This window comes from Giraffa tippelskirchi, chromosome 9 (genome assembly GCF_054371585.1).
Source record: "Giraffa tippelskirchi isolate mGirTip1 chromosome 9, T2T-mGirTip1v1.2.pri, whole genome shotgun sequence".
Classification (NCBI taxonomy): domain Eukaryota; kingdom Metazoa; phylum Chordata; class Mammalia; order Artiodactyla; family Giraffidae; genus Giraffa; species Giraffa tippelskirchi.
Genome location: NC_137283.1, coordinates 50,713,027 through 50,736,500, shown reverse-complemented (window position 1 = coordinate 50,736,500; position 23,474 = coordinate 50,713,027). Strand labels below are relative to the sequence as shown.

At 58.9% G+C, this 23,474-nt stretch overlaps 1 protein-coding gene and 1 long non-coding RNA gene across 4 annotated transcripts; one reads left to right on the top strand and one right to left on the bottom strand.

The window, feature by feature from the left end:
- Window positions 1-1,019: 1,019 nt before the first annotated feature.
- Window positions 1,020-22,828, top strand: PTH1R (parathyroid hormone 1 receptor). 3 transcript variants are annotated; one of them, XM_081525904.1, is made up of 15 exons: window positions 1,020-1,225; window positions 2,249-2,371; window positions 12,991-13,093; window positions 14,956-15,090; window positions 16,681-16,791; window positions 16,902-17,020; window positions 17,199-17,293; window positions 17,515-17,707; window positions 18,167-18,320; window positions 19,880-19,940; window positions 20,277-20,343; window positions 20,634-20,728; window positions 21,385-21,526; window positions 21,634-21,675; window positions 22,311-22,828. In XM_081525904.1, exons 2-15 carry the CDS (start codon window positions 2,297-2,299, stop codon window positions 22,686-22,688), a joined length of 1,770 nt encoding a protein of 589 aa, XP_081382030.1. In that variant the 5' UTR covers window positions 1,020-1,225; window positions 2,249-2,296; the 3' UTR covers window positions 22,689-22,828. The 3 variants fall into 3 exon arrangements, with proteins under 3 accessions (XP_081382030.1, XP_081382028.1, XP_081382029.1); XM_081525902.1 differs by having other exon boundaries at window positions 17,467-17,707; XM_081525903.1 differs by lacking the exon at window positions 2,249-2,371.
- LOC145520136 (uncharacterized) lies at window positions 9,460-17,312 on the bottom strand. The gene is made up of 2 exons (XR_014064247.1): window positions 17,119-17,312; window positions 9,460-10,058 (listed from the first exon to the last, which is right to left on the bottom strand). It is a non-coding gene; the product is annotated as an uncharacterized LOC145520136 (long non-coding RNA).
- Window positions 22,829-23,474: the final 646 nt, after the last annotated feature.

Here is a 23,474-nt window from a genome sequence, read left to right as displayed (position 1 = left end):
GGCCCTCCCTGCACCTCAGCTTCCCCACCAGATACTTCGAGGTCGAGGTCGTAGGTTTGGGGTCCGAGGCCCCCTCCTCCGAGCACTCCTCTCCGGGGGGGGGGGGCGGGTGCACATAAGCCCGGCCCCCGCCTGGCCCCCGCCCCCAAAGCCTCCTCCTGCCCTTTTCCCAAGTCGAGGGTCCCCAGTGCTCCAGAGCCGGCCAAGAGCTTTTGGGGGTGTGAAAAGGTGGAAGAGAGAGGCGGAACCTCACGGTGGGGGGCTCAGCTGAGTCTAGGGTCTTGCAGCCTCTAGCCGCCCGGGGTGGAGTCAGGGGCGGAGCCACAGAGGCCCGGCCGGCGTCTGGATGGGTCGAGATTCGTAGAGACCGGACCCGGGAGAGAGACTGGGGAGGGAGGGAGAGGGGTGTGAGGCCAGAGCCGCGGGCAGGGACGGGGGCGGGCCTAGGGCACAGCACACCGACCCACTCGGGAGCTGCCTGAGGCTGGGGGTCCAGGCGAGGGCGGGGCGGGCAGGAGGGCGGCGGCGGCAGCGGAGCCAGGCTCCGGGGCTGGCGGCGGAGCAGCCTCCCCGGGGATCCCGGTCCAGCCTGAGCGGGAGTCCCGCGGGCGGACAGACAGCGCTGCAGCCGGGGGCCCGCGCGGTACCGCCCGTGAAGAGGGCCTGTTTGCGCTGCTGAGGGCCCCTATTCACCGGCCCGGGCCGGACGATCAGAAAAAAAATAAATAACGTCTGTGCCTTCCCGGAGAGGAAAATGAAGCGGAGGCAGCGGCTCGCGCCACGTTCTCGGGCCCCGATGTCACAGCTCCCGGCCCCGTCCCCTGCACACTCACATCCCGCCGCTGTGCGACCCCGGGCGCGGCCTCTAGAGAAACGTCCGGGAGCAGGGGCCGCGGGCTCCGCTCCGCCGCTCCGCACACCCGCGTCGGAGACGGCGGAGGGGAGCGGGGGGCGGAGAGGCCCAGGGAGGGCGCGGGGGAGGGAAGAGGCGCCCGGGCCGCGGGGGGAGGGGGAGCGGCAGACGCCGAGGCGAGGGACGCGCGCGGCGGGCGGCGGCTCTGAGCGGCGGCCGGGCGGGGGGCGCTGGAGGCCAGGACGGCCAGGGGGGGATCCCAAGAGCTCGATGAAGTTCCCCCGGGGCCGCGGACGGGGCGCTGTCCTGGGGAGGCTGTCGGGGGATCCCCGACACTCATGGCTAGGCGGGGGCCGCGGCGGCGCGCTCGGAGTAAGTCGGGGTTGGGGGCCAGCAGAGAGGGGAGGGGGCTGGAGTTGGGGAGGGCGACACCCGGCCCGATCGGGGCGGGCGGGCTGGTTTGTCTCGGGGTCAGCGGCGCCTCTTCCGAGCCCCATGGAGCCGTCAGCCCCGCGCCGCTCGGCTCCGTGGCTTTTTTGGAAACTTGCAAATGTTTTCGTAGAGAGAAAAGGGGGAGGGGAAGGAAGGAGCGAGGGAGTGACCGAAACGGAGCTCGGGGCTGCTGGAGGAACGGAGGCCAAGGCCGGGGAAGCTAGAGACGGACTGACAGACAGGCAGACAGACCGAGCGTCCCGGCCGCAGGCGCGCTCTAGCGGCGCGGGCGCAGGCGGGGCCCCGGCCGAGGATGGAGAGGGAGTTGCCGGAGCCCGCCGCCGACGGGATGGGGTTCAGAGGGGGCCGAGGGGCGAGGAGCTGGCGGCCTGATCCTCGAAGGGCTCAGCGTCGTTGCAAAGTTGGGCTCGAGTACCCAAGCTGCACGCCCCGAGCTGCGCAAAACGCGCCCCCCGCCCCGCCCCCCCGACTTGCGCTAGCCGCGGAGCTAAAAATAGCAGTCCCGTTCGCCCCCCGCAGACCGCGACCCCAACCCCTCCCCCGACCCCTCCCCCACTGGGCGTGGGGGCAAAGCCACAGCTCCCAGTTCCCCAAAAGAAAAAAAAAGAAAGAAAAGGCGGCGCGGGGTGGGGGTGGGGGGGCGGGGGGCGGGCCGGGGGCGGGGGGCCCGGCCATATGGATGTGATTTCTCCGCTCGGAGGCAGACGGGCAGCTCCGCAGCTCTCGGCGCCCGCCCGCCGCCCGCCCGGCCCCCGGCTGCCTCCCTTCCTCCCTCCCTCTCTCTCTCTCCTTTGCGCTCGCTCGCTAGCCCTCAGCGCATGGGCCCCGCGCCGGGCCCCGGGGCCTCGGGCCGCCGGGCCTCCGGGGTCCCCTAGGCCGTGGCGTGGGCGGGGCAGCCCGGCCTGACGCAGCTCTATACCCCACCACCACCACCACCACCAGGGCCGGCGGCGGCGGCTGCCCCGAGGGACGGGGCCCTAGGCGGTGGCGATGGGGGCCGCCCGGATCGCGCCCGGCCTGGCGCTCTTGCTCTGCTGCCCGGTGCTCAGCTCCGCATACGCGCTGGTAAGTCACCCGCTCACACTCCCAGACAGGCTTCGGGCTTGCTCTGGGGTCCCTGGAGGGGGGAATGTGTGTCCAGGGCTCAGAGGCTTGAGTTCCCCCCAATAATCTGAACTTTGGGTGGGGGTCCCCTCCAGCTCGGGATCCTTGGTGCCTACTGTCTCTGGGATGTCTGGACTCTGGGTTGCAGATGCCTATAAGGTTTCCTTATTTCTGAAGCCGGGGGTTGGGGTCCCAGGTCTGGAAATCTGTGTTTGGGGTTCTCCTGTCTTCTGCTTCTAAGAGCATCTCTGCGCTGTGTCTCCCTTGAAGATGACAGTGTGATCTAGCAGAAGACTGGGCTTTGGCCCTGACGTAGGATCCCACAGACTTTGCTCTGGGGGCCTGTGTTTTCTGCAAGTTTTGTTTGCAATCTGGGACACAGGGCTGTTGGTCTGAGGTCAGGGGGTAGGGTTCAGGGACCCCCTCCAGTTTGCCATTGCACGCACACACGCATGCTTGCACTCATGTCCAGCTTCACCCAGATTGGAAGATGTCTGCCCAGGGAGGCGGGTATGGTGTGGTATATGGAGGAGGGATAGAGGTCCCCTGAAGGAGACTGACCTCACAAAACACTCCCACAAGAGAAACTCGATCGGGTGCGTGAGGGGACCCACGTTGTACCCTCCTGAGAGCAGAGGCCAAGAAAGGACCAGAGGGAGAAGAAGCGACAGAATAGGAGATGAGGTTAGACAGAAGAGAGAGACAGAGACAAAGAGGATGGGAGTGAGAGCTCCCCAGGGCAGGAGGAGTAGACAGACCGAGAATAGCAAAGAAAAATAGAGAGAGACTGGCAGGGGCTGAGAGCTGGAGGCACGAAGCGCGAGTACCCTCCTCATTCTGGGCCAGGTCTGGGATCATTTCCTGGGGCGTCAGTCGGATCCCACAGCAGCCCTGTTTCGGGGGACCAGCCATTGCTGAGGAGACTGTCCGCCTGTGCGTCTGACTTCAAGGCCCCGGTTGCTCCCCCTCACCTCCCAGGTGCGGGTATTTGCCTTCTAGAGAGACAGGCGGGCGGCCCCTTCCCGCCCGGCTCCCTGTCCAGGGGGAACCCCAGGCGGGAAGGCGGGAGCTCTTAGATTCCTCCGGTTCTGCCAGCGACTGTGTAACCTTGTGCTATCCTTCTCCCCACCTCAGTTTCCCTATCTGTAAAAAGACACCAAGAAAGAAACATTTGCCTAAGAATCCCCTGATCTGCAGCTCTCCTCTTCTCTGTTGGCCTCAGCACATCCCATTCACTGTTGTCCATGCCCACACAACACGGCACCCCAAAGCCAGAGACATCGCCCCATACAAGGATTTGTTGATGAGGAAACCGAGGTTCAGAAATGATCAGCACCCTGCGCAGGCGTGCTGCAAAACCCTGGTGAATGCCAGGGTCCAGAGCTATTTCCTAGCCTCCCCTTGGGCCAGGGTCATCTTTCCCAGGGCCCCTTCCAAGGTGCGTGGGCATAGCCACTGTGCAGAGCCAGCCAGCGCGGTCTGTGGACATGCATGTGTGCAAGCGACTTTTGAGAAATAGGGTCATGGACGTGGGTGACCTGTGAGTATATCTGTGTGTCCAAGAGGGGCTCAGTGGGACTCGGAGCGTGGTATTCTCTGGGTCTGTGTGAGTGCGAATGTCCGAGTCCTTGTGTGAGTTCACGTGTGTCTGAGGCTGTGGGTCTGCATGTGACTTGGAGGAGCATGGTTGTGCATACGTGTGTGTTGTGTATTTGTGATCACACTTGCAGCCAGGTCTGTTTTTTTTCTTGTTTTTATTTAATAAATGCTTCTGTACTGCTGTCTACTTACCAAACACTATTCTAAGCACTTTACAATATTAGCTAGTTCAATCTTTCCAACAACCCTCTGAGAAAGGGGTCTGTTTTTGTCTCCTTTAACTGACCTTCACACAACCGATAACGACCATTATTTGTTGCATGTCCACCACGGTCAAGCCCTGTGCCTCTATGAGGGACCCATGGGGACCCATACTGTTTTCCAGGGAAGCTGAGGCACATGCTAAGAATTTGCCTGGCTTAGCCTTGGCCCAAGGCTGAGGGTAGGGAAAGAGAAAGGATGCCAGGGCTGAGTCTGCCCTGGGACCTTATTGGAACATCCGTGGCTGACACACAGGACGTGAGCACATTTGAACCTTCCCTGGCTCTGGGGATAAAGGATATGGCCTGAGGGTTCCCCCAACAGCCTGTGGGCCCCCTGGGCTCAGCTAGAGCCAGCAAGAAACTCAGTCTGCCTACATCCTCTCCTACACCCAGTGGATATCACTTCATCCTCAGCAGATAACTTCCCATCACCAAACCTACATGCTGCCCACCCAGTTGGCCCCGGGACCTCACAGTTGCAGGACCTAAAGGTCTCCCAGTGGGAGGACACTGGCTGTGGCCAGACTCAGCTGGTCCATCTTGCGCCTTCCATCTTTTCTGTGCCAGAAAAGAGTAGCTGTAAGGTTGAGGGTCAGGTGGGGTGATGTTTGGAGGAAGAGATGGGCCGGCAGATTTTTAGTGGGGGAGCAGGGGAAGGGGTAGTCTTGTCCTTGGGGATGCCTCATCCTAAGGACACCCTCGGCATGCACATTGTGAAGGAGAAACTGCAGTGGAAGTGGCCGAAGGTCGGCATTGTGGGGTTGGGAGGGGCAGGCTTAGGGTGTAGAGATATGGCCTCAGGGTCAGACTCGGGAGAGGCCGTGGTAGGTAGGACTCCACAGAAGCACTCCCAGTGTGCTCCAGGGTCAGCTAGCCAAGGGGCTCACTTTCATAGACAGCGAGGAACTGACATGTATTGAACAGTGGCTATCCCCGGATTCTGAGCTAGAAACCGTCACAAGTCTTTTCTCATTCCATCTGTTCATCCACCCATTTGATGAGAAAGGGCCCTGAGGGTCATACGGTGAGTCTGTGCCCCAGGTTGGATTTCAACTCAGGTCTTCAGACACCTACACTGAGCTTCTTCCTCCAAAGTAGGGTGAGGGCTTCTGCTGGCAGGAGACCCCTGTATCTCCCTCTGGTTCCCTTTTTCCTCCTTTTCTTTCCTCTTTCTTTCTAGTAGAATCCTTTGGCTATTTTACTTTTATTTTCTTATTTTAATTTCAGAACTATACTTGAATATATTCTTTCTTATAGAAGATTCAAGTAATATAGATTAAAGAGACGTTAACCCTGATTCCTCCCAAACCCCATTCTCCATTCTGGAGAAAAAGCTTTTTTTTTTAAAACAGTCTGGGTGGGAGATGTTCTCCTAGAGCTTCTCCTGGACACCAAGGTCCATACAAAGTAGATAGTGTTAGTCTGTCATTTTCTGTTTGTTTTTGAATAAATGATAGCAATTTGTAGACAAAGGCTCTCTACCATATGCGTTTTTCTACTTAAAGGTGTATCTTGGAGACCTTCATGCTAGTAAATATAAATCTATCTTTTTTAATGCTGTGTAGTATTTCCAAAGCCTGAGATTCATTAGCAGTCCCTTGGAATGTACATTTAGATCATTTCTGCATAATTTTCAAGTGTGTGTGTGTGAGAGAGAGAGATTTTAGATGGCGGCAGGGAAGCTCCTTGAAATGCCCTCCTGTGTCCTTGTGCAACCATTTCCCTGTAGGATATTTCTAGATCCTGTCATTGCTGGGTCTGAGAACATGCATATGTTTTTTTACTTCAAGAGACATGGCCAAACGGTCCTCTAAAACGCCCGTGTGGGTTTATACTCTCGGCCCTAGGAGTGACCAGCAGGTCTCTAACTCATACTCTCTGTTTCACGGGATAGTCTGAAGATTCTTTTCCTCACCTTTGCCAGTGGTGTCTCTTGACATTTTAATGAGAATGACATGAAAAATGGTGTCTCTTGTCATGTTAACTCGCTAATGACCAGTGAGCCTCTGGACTTGTACATTGGTTTATGGTACATCTTCTAAGAGCTTGCTCAGAGCCATTACCCCTCTTTCTATGGGTTATTTGTCTTTTTTTTTGTATTGATTTGTTGAAGCTTTTTATATCACCTGCCCTTAAACACCCCCACCCCTCCACCCGCAGCTCTGGGAGCGCTTGTGGACAGAGCAGGAGGAGGGGGCTGAACCCTCCGGGGAATTTGGGTTTTCTTCGGAATGTTTTAATGAGGCGTCAAGAGGCCTCCCCCAGATTCCTGTTGTGGGCCTTCTGGGGACACTCCCTGGTCCGGCCACCACATCAGGAAGGCAGCTCTTTCACAAAGTCCCCAGGAAAAAGAAAGGGTGGGGTGGGGGGTTTGCAGACGCCAGAAATTGTCTGCAAAATACAGTGCGACTGGGAGAGGGTGCAGAGTTTTGCTCGGATTCTCAGAGACATCAGAAACCTCCAAGCCTTTCAGAACCCGCAGCTCTGGAACCTGCCTTGTGCAGAGGTGAGACTTGGAAGGATTCTGTCTTGCTGACCACCTTATGGTTAGGCTAGTTCATACCATCCTTTTGGGCCTCGCTCCCCCAGCCCAGGTAGAGGCTGCCTGTGAAGATCCACCGGGTCCCAGCAGCCAACTCTGCCACCCCAGGCTCCATCCCAGTGCCTGCCCCGAAGGCGTCCACGTTGGCCAGGATGAGAGGCGTCACAGTGCCTCCCCCCAGCCCCTCCCAGCCCCGAACACAGGCAGCCTGTTCAGGAAGGCCAGGCGAGGGGGAGGAAAAGTCAGCACTTGTCAGCGGTGGCGTGGCGGGGCAGGAGTGTCCCCGGCAGGGAACCCGTCCTAGCCTGCTCCGGCCAGCCAGACAGAGGGCAGCAAGGGGCAGGGAGCAGTTCCCAGCCAGCTGGCATGGGAGACATCGAGGGGTGCCAGCACAGGTCCCAGTAGTGGAACATGGAGAAGAGGTGCAGGAAGGCCAGGAGGTCACCAGGGGGTCTCCTGTTAGCCAAGGTTTTCTCCTTGTGGCTTTTCTGGAGGTGCAAACTCCCCTTCCTCCTAATGTGTGGGTGAGCAGCTGTCCTCTGCCCAGTCAGAGCTGAGCGGAAGCTGCTATCACCAACAAACACCATCACTATCTGATCCCCTCCACGTCTGTCTGCACCCCCAAAGTTCCTTTTTGGAAGCTAATCTAGGTGCTCTGCAAAGAGTCTCTTGCTTGACACTGTGAAAGATACAATCCAGAAAGGCTCCGAGGAAAACTGGTATTGAGGCTGACACTAGAGGATCCATGTGGCCGGGCAGCTCCTCCTTTCTTTCCCATCCTCTAGAGTTGCTGCTGCTTTGGTATCAAGCAGACCTCGGCTCCGTTCCTGGTCCTCTTCTCTCTAACTGTGCTCTCAGCCTCAGTGGCCGCATTTGTAAGACGGAGATGTGGTGGAAGGTGGAGGAGAGGTGGTTAAAGCTCCAGGGGCAGGGGTGGGTGCCAGCCTGCAGAGGGGCTGTCATGTGGTGGGAGACACTGGCCACACCCAGTGATGAACAGCAGGTAGATCTGCTTTCTCTGGAGGTGAACAAGAAGCCAGCAGCTGCCTGTCCCCCAGGGGACCAGGCTGACCCTAGGCAGAGCGATGGATGAGATGACCCAAAAGGTCATCCTGAGGCAGATACCATCAGTAGAGGAGCCTCTCTCCAGAGACAGGGGTGTCAGCAGCTGAAGAAGGATCCCTTGTATTTCCTCTTTCATTTTGCCCGGAGGAGGAGAATTGTAGGCATGTCTGGGATCACAGACAGCAAATGTGTGGAATTTGGCAGTTAAGAGAGGGACCGAGAGGAGCTGCCCTCATTTGGTCAGTGGCATGGAGCTGGCTCTCCACCACTCCGCACCATCACACCTCCATCGCCATCACCAGCCTCCACATCGACCCGCTCACTGTCTGCATCTCCAGCCCTACTGCCACCATCCCTGCCATCCCAGCTCCAGTACCATCCTCCATGGGGTCGCCCCTGGAGCCGAGTTAGAAGGAGCTGCTTGCCCCCACCCCTCGGCGGGAGGGGTACTGAGCAGATGGCTTTTCTCTCCCTGTGAGCTTCTGAACTCAGGAAATGAGAAACACATCCGGGCTTCTTGACCACACATTACTCTCTCCCTGAGACAGCAGCTTCTATGTTTGTAAATAACATACTGGCTTTCAGCCCCGCTCTGCACCCTGCCTAGAGCCCCATAGATACCAACTCTGGGCTCCCAGGCCACCTCTCTCCCTGCCTATTCACAAACTGCAGATCATGCACATGTGTGCACCCAGAAAGGTTCCATGTGGGAGCGTGGAATGTGGGGAGAGTGCTGCAGCCAAGCCCTATGGTGGTCAGGTCAGGGGAAGTCAGCCCTACCCCAAGACCCTAGGAGGGGTGTGGGAGGAAGGGGGATTTGGGACACCTGTCACCAGGGCTCAGTGACCCTATCAGTGGTGCATATGGATTAACTGACCCCTGGCCATGACGCAGCCTCAGGCCCCTCAGTCCTCACCAGTGAGACCCAAGATGCACAGATTCTCTGGATCTAACATGATATAAGTCTGAGTCCTCCCTACCAGGAGCCAGGCCCAGGAGACCTGAACTCTGCAGGGGGAAAGGGGCTGGTTGGGGAGGGCGCAGTGGATGGAGTGGCCAGGCCAGGAAGAGAATCAGAGCTATTAGCATTTACTGCATCTGTCCCAGGGGATAAGACCTCCTCACTCAGGGCAGAAGCAGAGGACGGGACCCTCTTGCCCCTTAAGCCCAAGTGTGGGGGGTCTGGCAGTGACCTGGAATCTTAGTGTGAGTCCAGGGTGGATCCAGAAATCCATGTCTGGAGTTGTTAGAGTGCCTTTCACCCCCAAAGCTTGCCAGGCACACCTCACCCTGCAGGCTGTCCTGTACTCCCCTTCCCAATCCTCCCTGGAACCCCATCCCTGGCCCGTGCCCTTCACTGTGGCCCCCTGGACTCAGTCATCTACTCAATCTCCCCTATCTCTCTGGGTCCCCAGCCTGGGGGCACCCACGGTGTCCCACAGCACAGGGGTCCATAAATGGACTCTGAAAGCCACGACTTGGTGGTGCTGCTGAGCTGGTAGCAATGGTAGCCACCAGCTTTCCGTGGGCTCCACCTCTGCCGAGCTTTTCATGCAGTGCCTTGTTTAACCCTCACACCATCCCTGTTATTTATTTATTTTCATCCTTGGCAACACTGCACAGCATGTGGAATCTTAGTCCCCCAACCAGGGATCGAACCCGTGCCCCCTGCAGTGGAAGTGCAGAGTCTTAACCAATGGACCACCAGGGAAGTCCCTGAAACAGCCCTCTTATTGTCCTGGTTTTACAGGTGGAAAGCTGAGGCACATGGGTTAAACAATTGTACCAAAGATACAAAGCCAGTTGGTGGTGGAGGTGGGATTCAAGCTCCAGTGCTGGTGGCAGAATCTCCTTAGATGAGGAGAAGGTGCAGGTGCAGGGAGATGTGATGGGCACATCCCAGGCAGGAGTGCTGTGCTCTGAAGCAAGTGGGAATGCACTTGACGTTGGGCTGCCCTCTGGAAAGTGCTTTCTTTATATGTATATATATTTGGCTGCACAAGGTCTTAGTAGTGGCATGCAGGATCTTTTAGTTGCTCCCTGGGGGATCTAGTTCCCCAACCCGGGGTCGAACGCAGATCCTTTGCATTGGGAGTTCAATCTTAGCCACTGGATCACCAGGGAAGTCCTGAAAGTGCTTTCTTGACTGACGTGAATTCTTCTTGCTGCAGTGGCAGTTCTGCTGCGATTGGGTGACAGACAAATGGGTCATACAGTTTAGGGAGGCCAGAGATGGTGCTCCCGATCCTGTGGGTGAAGGAATCTGGGGGCTATTTGATGCCTGAAGCACATAACCTTCCCCTTCCTGGGCATTCCCAGACCCACCGGGAAATGAGTTCAGGGCAGAGAATGTGCCTCCTCTTGGCCACAGAGAGAGTGCAGTAGGTAGAGGCTGAGCAGATGCGTTGGGCCTGTGAGAGGGTAGGAGTGAGTTCCTGGTCCTCACCCAGCTGCACACCTGTCTGTCTGTCAGTCTGCCAAGTGGGCAGTCTTCAACCCACAACTGCCTGCCTGCCTTTAGTCCAGGGCACCAGCTGTGACACTCAGTCACATCAGTGGACTAGTCTGTCTGTGGAGAGGGCTAGTGTGCCAGGCTTTGGGGACTGGTGGAAGTTTGTCAGCCACTTGGGAGGTTTCCATCAGCTGGGAAAAAAAAAGTATGGTGAGTATCTGTTCGTCTTGAAAGAGATAAAGGTGAACAGAAGAAGGGGTGGTGGGGAAGGGGGCTGAGGGAGTAAGAATAAGATACAGGAAAGATGGTACTGACAGTGGTTATGGCACTGGTGGCAATGATGGTGCTCATGTTGCCTTTGGTGGTTATGGTGCTGGTGAGGGTAGTGATGGTGATGGTGGTGGTAATACTGGAGGTGGTGGTGATGGTCATGGTGGTCATCGTGCTGGTGGAAAAGGCACTGGTGGTGGTGATGGTCATCCTGTTCTACCAGTTGTGATGGTGCTGATGCCAGTGTTAATAGTGGTTAGTGCTTATGGCAGTAATGGTGCTGGTGGTGGTGGTGGTATTGGTGGTTGGGGAGGTGGTTGTATTGGTCTTGTTGGTCAAGGTGATGATGGTGCTAGCTGACAGAGGTGCCGGTTGCAATAATGGAAATGGTGGTCAAAGGGTGCTGTAGTGGGGGTGGGATCAGACCCCTCAGCAGCCTGGGTCCCCAGTACCAGAGGCACAGAGAGAACCTCAGGTTAGTCTGGGAGCTCCCTGGGTTCGGGCAGACCCGAGTTGTCCTCCCTCAAACCCCAGTTCTCAGGGCCACTTCTGCCCTAGTCTGCTCAGTCATAGCTGGAGCTGGGGAAAGGGAGAGGAGCTGTAGTGGCCAGCAGCAAACACGTGAGAATCTCTCCAGCGCTTCCTGGGCACTGGGTCCAGCTGAGATCTCAGGGTCCAATTCAGATTCCAGTGATGCACGCGCGAAAGCACGGATACCCACAGACATGCAGGCTAATGAGCAACCGTTATCACACACTCGCAGACACGCACACGCGGACCTTTGCCCAGAAACACCTTCACAGACACCTCAGGCTCATGTCCCAAATGTGCACGCTGGAGATCCCCACCTGAGAATACACAGAGACAGGGGCACACGCAAGTGCACACATCGCCAGACGGAGTGTGCGCGGCCACTCAAGGATGTGCCGCCACGCACGCGCACGCGCGAAGACGCGCACGCGCCTCCGCTAAGTGAAACCAGCAGAACCCACGTCCGACCAAGCCAATTGGAGACTCCTTGGCTCTAGAAGCCCTTGCTGCTGCCACCAAGAGACTCGGTCAATTAACTTCTCCCTGCAGCGGGCTCCCTGACCCGCCCGGCCGGCCGGCCCGCCCCCTAGCGCGGGTACCCGCCCCTTCCCCGGCCGCCGCCTCCCTCCCCGCCTCCTCCGGGCTCTCCCGCCCTGCAAAGCTCCGCGCAGACTGGAGGGACCCGGCCCTGCCGGGGGATGTCTGAATGGATGCAGCTGCGCCCGCTGAAGGTCGAAGAGAACCAGGCTCTGCCCTGTGGAGTCTGAGGGGTCACAGCCCAGCTCTGGGTCTGAGTGGTCTCATGGGACACGTCCCCCAGTTCTGGGGCTCTGCAGGGACGCGGCCCTGTCTTGGAGGGTGAAGGTGGGGTCTGAGGGGATGTTTTAACCTCTTGTGGCCCCTCATGGCAGTGGCGGGGCTGGGGCCCACTGAGTTGTTCCCAGGACATGATGCTGCCTTTAACCTCTGACTCCCAACCCTAAGTCGGGAAACAGAGGCTCAGAGTGAGTCCTGCCCCCACTCCCCCCTGCCTTGATGTTCCTATTTCCGTCCTTAAAATAATACCAGTGAACCTAGCGGGTGGCAGTCAGTACTCAGGGTGTGCAGTGTTGGAAGGAAAGGAAGGAAGGACATCCCGGGCAGAGGGGAGAGCAGGAACCGAGGTCTGTCCACATCATCAGAACACAGGGTCTACAGGGATGGAGGAAAGTTTCCAGATAAGCGATGGATGTGGGGGACTCCCACCCACAGCCTGCACGCGAGTGCCCGGCCCAACCCAGACCACTTGGCAGCAGTTTCTCCATCCCCTCCCTCCTGGGACCTCAAGGGTGGGAGGGGCCAAGGCACTCTCCATTCACGGGGAAAGCACTGACTGGGGAGAGGGCCAGGATGGAAATCAGTGACTCCTAAGGTCCCAAGGCACTAGGACTTGCAGGAATCCAGGCCCCCCATTTGTTTCCCTAGAGTTCGCCACCCCTTACCCACCCCCTCCCTACCCAGGGTCCCCAACCAACGGCAAGATCCGGTGAGCATCCATCCTAGGACATTCCATCCCTTTCCCACGCACCCTTGGGGAACGGACTGGACAGTGACTATCAGAGGCTGCCTTCTATGGGGTCACTATCGGACAAGCGGGGGACAGCCCCCCATCCTTCCCCTTTTTGCCCTCTGGTAGGGCAGGCCCTTCCCCTCGAAGGCTGTCTGTCTGTAAAATGGAGCTACATAAGGCGGATTTCCCACATTCTTGTGTGTGTGTGTGGCGGGGGCGGAAGGGGGGTTCCCTCAAGGAGGCTGGGATAGTTGGCGTCTGCCGCTCTGCGGGGAAGTGCTGCCTGCAATCTGACCTTCCACTCGGTAGGTGGATGCAGATGACGTCATGACCAAAGAGGAGCAGATCTTCCTGCTGCACCGTGCCCAGGCCCAATGTGAGAAGCGGCTCAAAGAAGTCCTGCTGAGGCCAGGTGGGGGCGGGGCCGAAGGAGGGTCTGGGGGGCAAGAGCAGGAGACACAGAGGGGCCAGAGGAAGGTGGGCGCCCAGGAGGCAAAAGCGGGTGGCACCAAGGGAGGGCGGGTCAGGGTAAAGGGGGCCAGGCCACAGTGAGGACCAAAAGTGGGGTGAGTCAGGTGAGGTGAAAGTCAGCAGGTTCGGAGATGCCCTGAGCCTCCCCTCCCAGGGCCGGGATAGGAGGGCATGAAGGCAGCTACAGTCTGAATCATCTCTAGATGATTCTAGATGTGGCGAGGCCCGCCAGGATCAGGAGCACCGGAGTGGGCCAGGACTGCCTCCTAGAGGAGGAAGTAGTACCCAGTGCAGGTCCAGAAGTGTGTGAACAGGTCTTTGAAAGAGGCCCCCTGGGCACAGGGCAAGGCAGGGTGTCCAGGGTCAGGAGAATGGGGCTGGAAGGGAAGGAGAATAGAGAAATATGGATGGGTATCCATGTCAGTCATGGTCACTGTCCAGTAGAGGGCTCCCGAAGGGGTAAGAATGCTCCTTCCTACCAAAACAGCATCTCCAGGGGACCCCGGCCTTGGTCAAGCTGGGAGGAGCAGTCACCTGACCTCATAGCTCCTGCCCCAGTCTCAAGCTGGTCTCTTCCTTGAGTCCATTTCCTGGAAGCGGACATGGGGCTTCATGAGCAACCAGCGCAGCCTCTGACTACTGTCTGATTAATCCCCTCGACCTGGAAGAGACCCAGACCCCACCTGACTGGTGGGCAAGAGCAGCTTCCTCCCCTGCACTGGCCCTTAGACCCCTGGGAGAGGGTGGTGACGTACACCCCGGATGCAAACGCACAGTGACATCCCCTGGAGCGGACAGCCCTCGCTCCCACTCACAGGGACTCACATGGTCTCTGCTGTCAGAGCCCTGCCCACACTGGCCCCACCAGTGGCTCCCTAGTCCCGCACCCCAGTCACATCAGGGGCTGGGGGGGTCTGAACCCAGCCTTCTTTCTGGTTGTGGAAGCCTGTGGAGGCTGGAAGCAGCCTCTCTCTGCTGTCTCTGTTTAACCATGGAGGCCTTCCCTTCTCACTCCATCTCATCTTGCTACCCCCACCCTACTGATGCCCCCAGGTTCTGGTGGGAAAATGGGCACAGCCATTCTATCTCAGGCCAGGGTGTCTGCAATTAGCATCTCATTGTTGCCACAAAACCCGACATGGGAGGGCCAGGAGGCTGCAGGTGAAGGTCAAATAAGGAGGAAGACTTTTCAGCGAGGAAGAGACCTCAGACATCTAACAGAGGGAAAGGCCAGATCCCATCTGAGATGGAGAGGCTCCAGGGTCCCTTGTGGAAGCTGTGAACCCCTTATTCGGGTATCCCAGGGCAGGGGATGGGGTAGGTGGTCTCATCAGCCCTCTCCTAACAACTGCACACTCTTGCTCTTGTCTTTCATACCACCAGCTTCTAGACCTACAGGGGCGCTCTGGCCAGACTTCATTTTTGCTCTTTAACCTCTCTGCTGACATAACCACCACGGTCTGCTTTTGCCATGCGCCCCCTGGTGGGCTTTGGCTACACGTGCTGAATCAGACAACACTTCTGCATGCATTTACTGCTCAAACCACTATTTGATCCCACATCTGAATGGCGTTCGCTCCCCCTTGAACCCCTTGTTGACAGTCTACATGCCTCCTGATTACTTCTGTACCTGGCAGGCACTTTACCTTTTGTAAAGCATGTCTCTACCTGTCGTCAGGCTGGGTGTCAGCAGGGCAGGGGACAACTCTCATTGTGTGGAGGGGGAGTCCGAGGCAGGAGGGGACCCTGGGTCTCCTGCAGTAGCTGCAGTGTTGACAGCCATAACTGCCCTGATTTCTCCAGCCGACATAATGGAATCAGACAAAGGATGGGCATCCGCGTCCATATCAGGGAAGCCCAAGAAAGAGAAGGCATCTGGGAAGCTCCACCCTGAGTCCGAGGAGGACAAGGAGGTGCCCACTGGCAGCAGGCCCCAAGGTACGTCTGTGCTTCCATGCAACCATCTGAGACCAACTTGGACCCACTTGCCCCATGGCTTTGCCACCTTCATGTGACGTCATGCTCCTCAGCTCTTGGAGGAAGGGAGGTGCTGGGAGGAGATGGAGCGGAGGGGGCAGGCAAGCCGGATGGACTTGGATCCCGAGAAGGGGGCAGAGAACTTGACCCACACACCTCGGGTAGATTCTGGGTTATGGCCCCTCCCTTGGAGAGAGATGACAAAGAACCTGGGAAAGAGAGGAGCAGGGAGAGGCTGGGAGAGACATGGAGACATAGAGACAGAAAGAGGCAGGGGGAGACAGAGGGGACGAAGAGGCACTGGGACTGGGACTCGATATGTCAGAGGAGGTGCATCCAGACACATAGTAGAGTGGGACGGGGGGCAGGACAAGAAGGTGGCTGTGAAGGGGTGGGGCCAGACGGAGAGGAGGAGGGCAGAAGAGAAGAGAGGGAGGGACACGCGGGCTGCATTGTCCCTGGGGGAGGTAAAGAGAGACAAACGTGGAACCCAGGCTGCAGCCACAGGACCGGTTTGAACCGGCTGGGTGGGCAGCAGATTCCAGATGGGCCACATCTGGGAGGCTGTGGTCACCCTGTGGCTCCCCAGGGATCAGAGGGAATTGTAGGCCTGGCCAGGCGGGGCTGGGAATATCGTGCCCAGGACAGAGAGCCTTTCACCAAGCCAGGGTGGGTCTAGCCATCAAGGCAACCTTCCAGGGTGGCTGGAGAGTCCTGTGGTTGGAGCTCTGCAGGGGGAGAGAAGGGAGCTGGGGGTGGGAAGTGGAAAATTCAGAGGCTGGAATCTTTCCAAGGTCACTTAGCATCTCTGCTGTGAGGCTGGAGCCCCAAAGTGGGATGTGTCGCCCTGTCTTGAATCCCACAATTAGCACTTATAGATCTGGGGGATTATATGTCCCTCCATGAGTGGTCACCAGAGTTGGAGAGCAGGTGCTCAGGGCGGGTCTCGGGTAGTGGCGGAAGTGCGTATCAATCCCAATTCCCCAGTGAAGGAACTGAAGTGCAAAGAAGGTGGACACCTGCGTGAGGTGGGCAGCTCTTCAGGAGTCCAGCTGGCACTGGAAATGGGAGTTCTTGCCTCCAGCCATGGTCCTTGGGCATGGATCACGCTGGAAGCATTCTCAGCTGAAGGAGAGTTACTCTGGGAACTTGCCCTTCTCCAGGGACACCTGGAAGGTGGGACCAAGAACAGAGAGAAAAGAGGGAGGCCTTGCCAGGGGCTGAGAACTTGAGGAGGGCAGGGCCCTAGGCTGTATGACCTTGGCAGATCACTCTCCTCTCTTGGCCTCTGCTAGCCAATCTAGAAAATGGGGCCATTGCCAATACCCGCAAGGAGGGGCTGTAGTGAATTCTACCAAGCCGAGGGGTGCAAGGCACAGTCGGGAGTAAGGGCTCAATACATTCTCTCCAGAACACTCCAAGCTGAGTTCTCCAGTCTTGGGGTGCACCCTGCAGGAGCCAGTGACCACAGGTGTGTTTATTCCTCTGGGTCACTAACCATGGATCTGACAGGTGTCCTCCACCTTTTTCTGTCTGTCTCTGTGGGCACAGGGCGCCCCTGCCTGCCTGAGTGGGACCACATCCTGTGCTGGCCGCTGGGGGCTCCAGGGGAGGTGGTGGCCATGCCCTGTCCTGACTACATTTATGACTTCAATCACAAAGGTAAGGCAGGCTGGTGTAGGGTGGGGGACCGCGGGCACCGTCAGGACTTGGAGCTCAGGGGTTCATAGGTTCCAGACCTGACTGCCCTGACCCCCCCTGCGGACCTGCAGGCCATGCCTACCGCCGCTGTGACCGCAATGGCAGCTGGGAGCTGGTACCTGGGCACAACCGCACGTGGGCCAACTACAGCGAGTGCGTCAAGTTCCTGACCAATGAGACGCGCGAACGGGTGCGAGCCTTTCCCCCCCTCACCTGACCCGGATCAGGCTACCCCACCACCACCACCCCTGGTGACTGACCTAGTCCTGACTCCTCCAGCAAACGTACCTGCGCTCTCCGACCCTTAACCTGGTGGGTCCCCTTAACCCGAGTCCCAGGGCTCTGATGGTAACTCCCCACCTGCGCAGGAGGTGTTTGACCGCCTGGGCATGATCTACACCGTGGGCTACTCCGTCTCGCTGGCATCTCTCACCGTGGCGGTCCTCATCCTGGCCTACTTTAGGTGGGCGAGGCGAGGAGTGGGGCGGGGGTCAGTGGGGAGGGGACGTGGGCGGGGCCGAGGGAGGCAGTGGGCGTGGCCAAGAGCACTGTTGGGTGGGGCCTAAGAGTGGGGCCTTCCTACCCCTCCCTGTACCCCCTGCTCACCACGCGTCGCCCGGCTTCGTGCCCGCCCAGCGCTCGCCCCCGTGCCCCCCACCCACCGTGCTGTCGCGCGCCCTGCAGGAGGCTGCACTGCACACGCAATTACATCCACATGCATCTGTTCCTGTCCTTCATGCTTCGCGCCGTGAGCATCTTCGTCAAGGACGCGGTTCTGTACTCGGGCACCGCCCTCGACGAGGCTGAGCGCCTCACGGAGGAAGAGCTGCGCGCCATCGCCCAGGCACCGCCACCGCCTGCCGCCGCCGCCGGCTACGTGAGTGCCCCCCTCCGGCGGCCCGCGCCTGCCCGCCCGGGGACCCTCGCCACCGCCCGCTTCACGGGAGCCGCACCCACCCTCGCCCTCACCTGGCGCCCTCACCACGCGCGCGCTTCAGGCCGCTCACATCCACCCTTTGCATCCTTCCAACCCCTGTTGCCTAGGGCTTTGTGAATCCCCTCCCCGCCCAGCCTGCACTTGCATCAACTCTTCTGCCTCGGCCCAGGCCCCCAACCACCCCACCTCTTCCCCATGATTGCCGCGTCCCCACCGCTCTCCTGAGTATCCTCCTATCTTCTCAGCACACACTCAGCCCCTGCCCTTAGTAGAGCCTGTCCCTTCCACACCAGCTTGTCCGGTCTTACCAGCATCCCCTTCCACTGCCCACCCTCAGTCCCTCCCTACCCTCCCCAGATGCAGGCCCTGCACTCTGGCTAACACCAGCTGGTCTCCTAGGTGGGCTGCCGGGTGGCTGTGACCTTCTTCCTTTACTTCCTGGCCACCAACTACTACTGGATTCTGGTGGAGGGGCTGTATCTGCATAGCCTCATCTTCATGGCCTTCTTCTCAGAGAAGAAGTACCTCTGGGGCTTCACAGTCTTCGGCTGGGGTACGCAGGCATGTGGGCAGGGGGGGCCATGGACGGCAGGGTCAGAGAGTGCCACTGAGGGGAAGGCACCCACACAGCACATCCTGTGCGGGATGTGGGGCAGTAGATGAGGAGTCTTCTGCAACTGACCCCCCAGGCTTAGGGAACAGGGCTTGCTTGGCCAGAGGTTCACTTGGGGTTGGCTCAGCCTGAAGTTGGGGCTCTCCTGGAGGCAGGTTCACCTGGAGTTGAGGCTCAGGCCAGGAGAGGGAAGGGCGGGCAATTCTCAGGTCAAGACTCTACTCAGGATCAGAGTGGACCTTAGGTCAGAGGTCAGCGTGGGGCTGGAGTTGGAAGGCAGCTATGCTCATAACTGTATCACCAGTACTGGAGCTGGGACCCAGAACCCTCCCTCCACCCTGAGTCCCATTTCTCCACCACTCCCCACACTGCGTGGAGCTGTGCAGGCCTCTGCCGCCCCATGCACAGGGTCTGTGGCCCAGAACTGCAGCCCCTGACTCCATAGCATCCTCTGGGCTTCGACAGCCCCTCTGCAGAATGGGTTGCCGGGGCTCTGCCCTCCTCCCTGACGGGCTCCGGGATCGAGTTACCGATAATTGTCCATTATTGTTGGCAGCTCCAGAGCTTGGCCGGGCTCCCGGGGCGACTGGCCAGACTGCAGAGGGGCAGGCTGGGTGGGTGGAGCTCTCCCTGCATTCAGCACCTCAAGGCCCTCAGTCCTAGCCTCCCTGCCCCTTGGTGGACACTCTGACCTTGACCTCCACCTCACCTGTGGCAAGCCCCAGAATTGCAGGCTGATGCAGGCTCTGGGGTAGAGAGTGTCTGCACACAGATAAGGGAACACACAGAACTTTGTGGCACAGGGACATCACAGCTCTTTTCCTTGCACAAACCCAGGTCATGCCCTGCCCCTCCCCAGGGAACACCAGACCTAGAATGAAGTGGGAGGGGATGGAGAGTGGGGAATGGGTGGGGCTCCTTCCTAGAGCAAAACTCACTCAGAGGTACCACATACCATCTGAACTGGCTTGGGCCTAGGCACACTGAGATTCCTCTGTGGCCCCTGGATCAACAACCCTCACACTATCCAGCCTCGTCCATGGGGACTTTTCAAAGCAGGGGGGATGCTGGAACAGAAAACCCCTGATTGTAAGCTCCCCTCCATAGGGAGCCCCCAGCCCAGAACAGCACCCTTTAGGGGAGAAGGGGGCAGAATGGACTGGGTGTGGATAAATTAGTGATCCCTTATTTCACCAAAGTGCCCAACAGAAGTGCATGTGTGTGATACAAGATACAGAACCAAGATGTGGGCAGAGGGCTGAACTGGGTCCTGAGGGCTGGAGCCCTGAGGGGAGGCTGTGGGGACCACAGGGCAGCACATGTAAGAGCAGGGCTGTGTCACCGAGCAGCTGGTGTCCCCAGAGTGAGGGGGGTCAGGGACAGTGAGAGGCTAAGCTTGGGGTCACCAGGGATGAGGCCAATGGCACAGGTGGACTGAGGAACGAGACGTAGTGGACAGCAGCTACAGCCCCTCACACTCGGTCCTGCTCTGCCCACAGGTCTGCCTGCCATCTTCGTGGCTGTGTGGGTCGGTGTGAGAGCTACCCTGGCCAACACCGGGTAGGTCCAGGTGGAGAAGGGGGCAGAAGGCTGGGACAGAGGCCAGAGACACCCCTGGTACCCTCTTCCTTCATAGAACATATGAGGGGCACCTCCTGTCCCCTGGCCCCAAGTGGCCCCGGTTTCAGGAGTTTTCAGCCCAGCTTCAAGCTGGGTGCCCACTCAGGGTCACCAAAGGCCTCCGAAGAAGGGGCTCTATGGGTGGCCTCAGGCCTGACCACATCCCCACTCCCTGTCCTGTGCTCTGGGGCAGGGGAGTGCAGCTGATGCCAGAGCCCACTCACCCTGGAGCCTCCTTGTGGAGAGTGTGGGGGCTGATGGCCTCGACCTTCTCAGGTGCTGGGATCTCAGCTCCGGAAACAAGAAGTGGATCATCCAGGTGCCCATCCTGGCCTCCATTGTGGTGAGCAGGGGGCCTCAGGGCCGGGTGGGAGTGTGGACCCTGGGTCCCAGTGATCAGGCCCTGACGGGGACCTATAGAAGCTCCCCTGGACCCCAAGGTTAGAGCCACAATGCTAGAGAGGCAGCTGACCCCCAACCCAGTCCGCGTGGGGAACCAAGGACCTCAGGAGCCACCTGGAGACAGGCTTTGGCAGAGCAGAGCCTGGGCAGGGCCGTGGGTCCCAGAGTCCTCGCCCCTCCCTGCTGGGGCTGCGGCCTCAAGGCGCACGCAGCCCTCCCTCACTCCCACAGCTCAACTTCATCCTCTTCATCAACATCGTCCGGGTCCTCGCCACCAAGCTGCGGGAGACCAACGCTGGCCGGTGTGACACGCGGCAGCAGTACCGGTGAGCCACGCCCTCCGTGCCTAGACGCCTCAGAGCCCAGGGGTCACTGAAGCCCAGCACCACGTTCAAAAGCAGGCAGAGGCCCCAGGGTTGAGCCTGTCTCAAGGAAGGACTCAGCTCCTGACTCCCTGGCTGGCCCTGCTGGCCTTGATGGGATCTTGCCTGGCTTCTGGGGGCACCCCCAAGCCAGCGTGGGCCACTTGGTGCCAGGCCCCTGCACTAGAGCTGGGGTCTGTGAGGGCAGGACAAACCCAGACCTCTCCTCAGAGAGCGGGTCACAGGGAGTCTGAGAGACAGGTGGGCAGCGGGTGGGCTTGAGAAGGTGGAAGTTTGGCTGAAACCTGAGGAAGGTCGATGGGATACTGAAGTAAGGCCATGGGGGAGCGCCAGCAGAGTGACCAGCAGGGGCAGAGGCAGGGCGACATAACTTATGGTCCACTCTGGGACACCTCAAAATCAAGGGGCCCTATTCACACTTTGCTGAGACAACAAAGTGTCACTGGCTTAGGTGAACTGGGCTGTCCCCTGCTACCCACGGCTGCCAGAGCTCCGGGCCTTTTAGTGGCTTCTGGAGCCTGGGGCTGGCAGGTCGAGGTGCACAGTGCCTGTTGAGGCCGAAGTGACTCCACCCTGACCCGCCTGCCCCACTGGCCCAGGAAGCTGCTCAAATCCACACTGGTGCTCATGCCGCTCTTTGGCGTCCATTACATCGTCTTCATGGCCACGCCGTACACCGAGGTCTCAGGGACGCTCTGGCAAGTCCAGATGCACTACGAGATGCTCTTCAACTCCTTCCAGGTGTGCAGCCCTGTCTGAGGGTGGGAGGGACGGGTGGGGCGGGGGAGGCTGTTTCCACTGTCTCCAGATGCCATTCTGGGCCCTGACCCACGACCCTCTCTCCACAGGGATTTTTTGTTGCCATCATATACTGTTTCTGCAATGGCGAGGTAAGTGGTGGGCCAGACTGGGGCAAGATGGGGAGGCCGCAGGAGTTCCAGAGGCCTGGGGTGGGGTGGGGTGGGGTGGGGGAACTCCCTGGCGGTCCAGTGGTTAGGATTCTGTGCTTCCAACTGTAGGGGGCCTGAGTTCGATCACTGGTTGGGGAACTAAGGTGTGTGGTGTGCTCAAAAATCTAAAAATTAAAAAAAAAAATTAAAGAATAAAAAAGAAATGCCAGAGGGTGCCCAAGTCCTGTGCCTTCATTCTCCTGCGTGGTTCTTACTTTGTTCCTCCAAGAACATCCCAGAGGACATTCTGAAGGCAGAGAGAAGTCTTTCCAGATGATTCAGGCTCAGGATATGTGGGCATAGCCAAGCGTTTTCTCAACCCCACCGTTGAATTGTCTGTCATCCAGTTTGAACACTCAGCCACCCGTGGGGTCATTTGAGCCTTCTACATTCTGGGTGTGTCAATTGCCTGCCGCCAGGCACCATGTTCTGAGAATGACGGGATTTTTCTTGGCCTTGAAATTTTCCAGTAATAGTGCTGAACGTTGTTAGGGGCAGGGATGTGGGCACTGCTGGGGTTGGGGACATGTGGCAGAAGGATTTGGGGCACACCTGACCCCCTACTGCCACCCCAGGTACAGGCTGAGATCAAGAAATCCTGGAGCCGCTGGACACTGGCACTGGACTTCAAGCGCAAGGCACGCAGCGGGAGCAGCAGCTACAGCTACGGTCCGATGGTGTCTCACACGAGTGTGACCAACGTAGGGCCCCGCACGGGACTTGGCTTGCCCCTCAGCCCCCGCCTGCTGCCCGCAGCCACCACCAATGGCCACCCCCCGCTGCCCGGCCACACCAAGCCAGGGTCCCCGGCTCTCCAGGCCACACCACCTGCTGTGGCCGCTCCCAAGGAAGATGGATTCCTCAATGGCTCCTGCTCGGGGCTGGATGAGGAGGCCTGTGCGCCAGAGAGGCCACCTGTCCTGCTGCAGGAGGAGTGGGAGACAGTCATGTGATCAGGGACCCGAGGGTTGGACCTGTGGACAAGAGGGTGGACAGGCGGACCAAGAGACGGGTTGTTGGACAGTTGCCCACTCAGGGCTGGGACTGGGAGGACAAAACAGGAAAAAGAAAAAAAAAGAAAAGGGAAAAGGAAGCAGTGTCTGGCTTCCTGAGGTCTGAACTGGGGACTCCCTGCAGGAGGGGAGGGGCTGGGAGCCATGGGGGAGTTCTTGGTCTCATCTCTTGGAACCATGGGCCAGCCCCTGGGGTGTCAGGGTACAGGGGGCAAAAAGGGGCCAGGAGAGGCCACTATCTAAGCCTAGAGAAGCTCTGGCCCCTAGTCACTGTCACCCAGCGCTGACAGCAGATCCCTTGGGTCCCTGGCCACGTCCCCAAGCCTTGGGCCCTGATACAGGGCCCCCTCCTTCCAGTCTAGTGGCCAGGCTATGCCCTTTGGAAGCTGAGGCATGCAGGGAACCCTCCAAACGTGACCCCCAGCCCTGACCCTGGACCTGACACCCCTCTAGCCACCAGACAGAGGGTGCAGGAGCAGTGCCAAAGCCATTGGGTGAAAAGTGGGCTGGGGTCCCTGCTCTGGCTCAGGAACTGTTGGGGGGAGCCATGGCTCTGAGCCCAGAGGCTGGCTGGCATGGCGTCTGCGAGACTCCACACATCTTCTCACTGTGGATCCAGCGTGGTCATTAGCATCCCTACCCAACACCCACCCACCACATTGCCCCCTCAGCCTCTCCCAGCCGCCCCCAGTCTTGGACTCTAGAATGGCACAGGCTCTGCTTCTA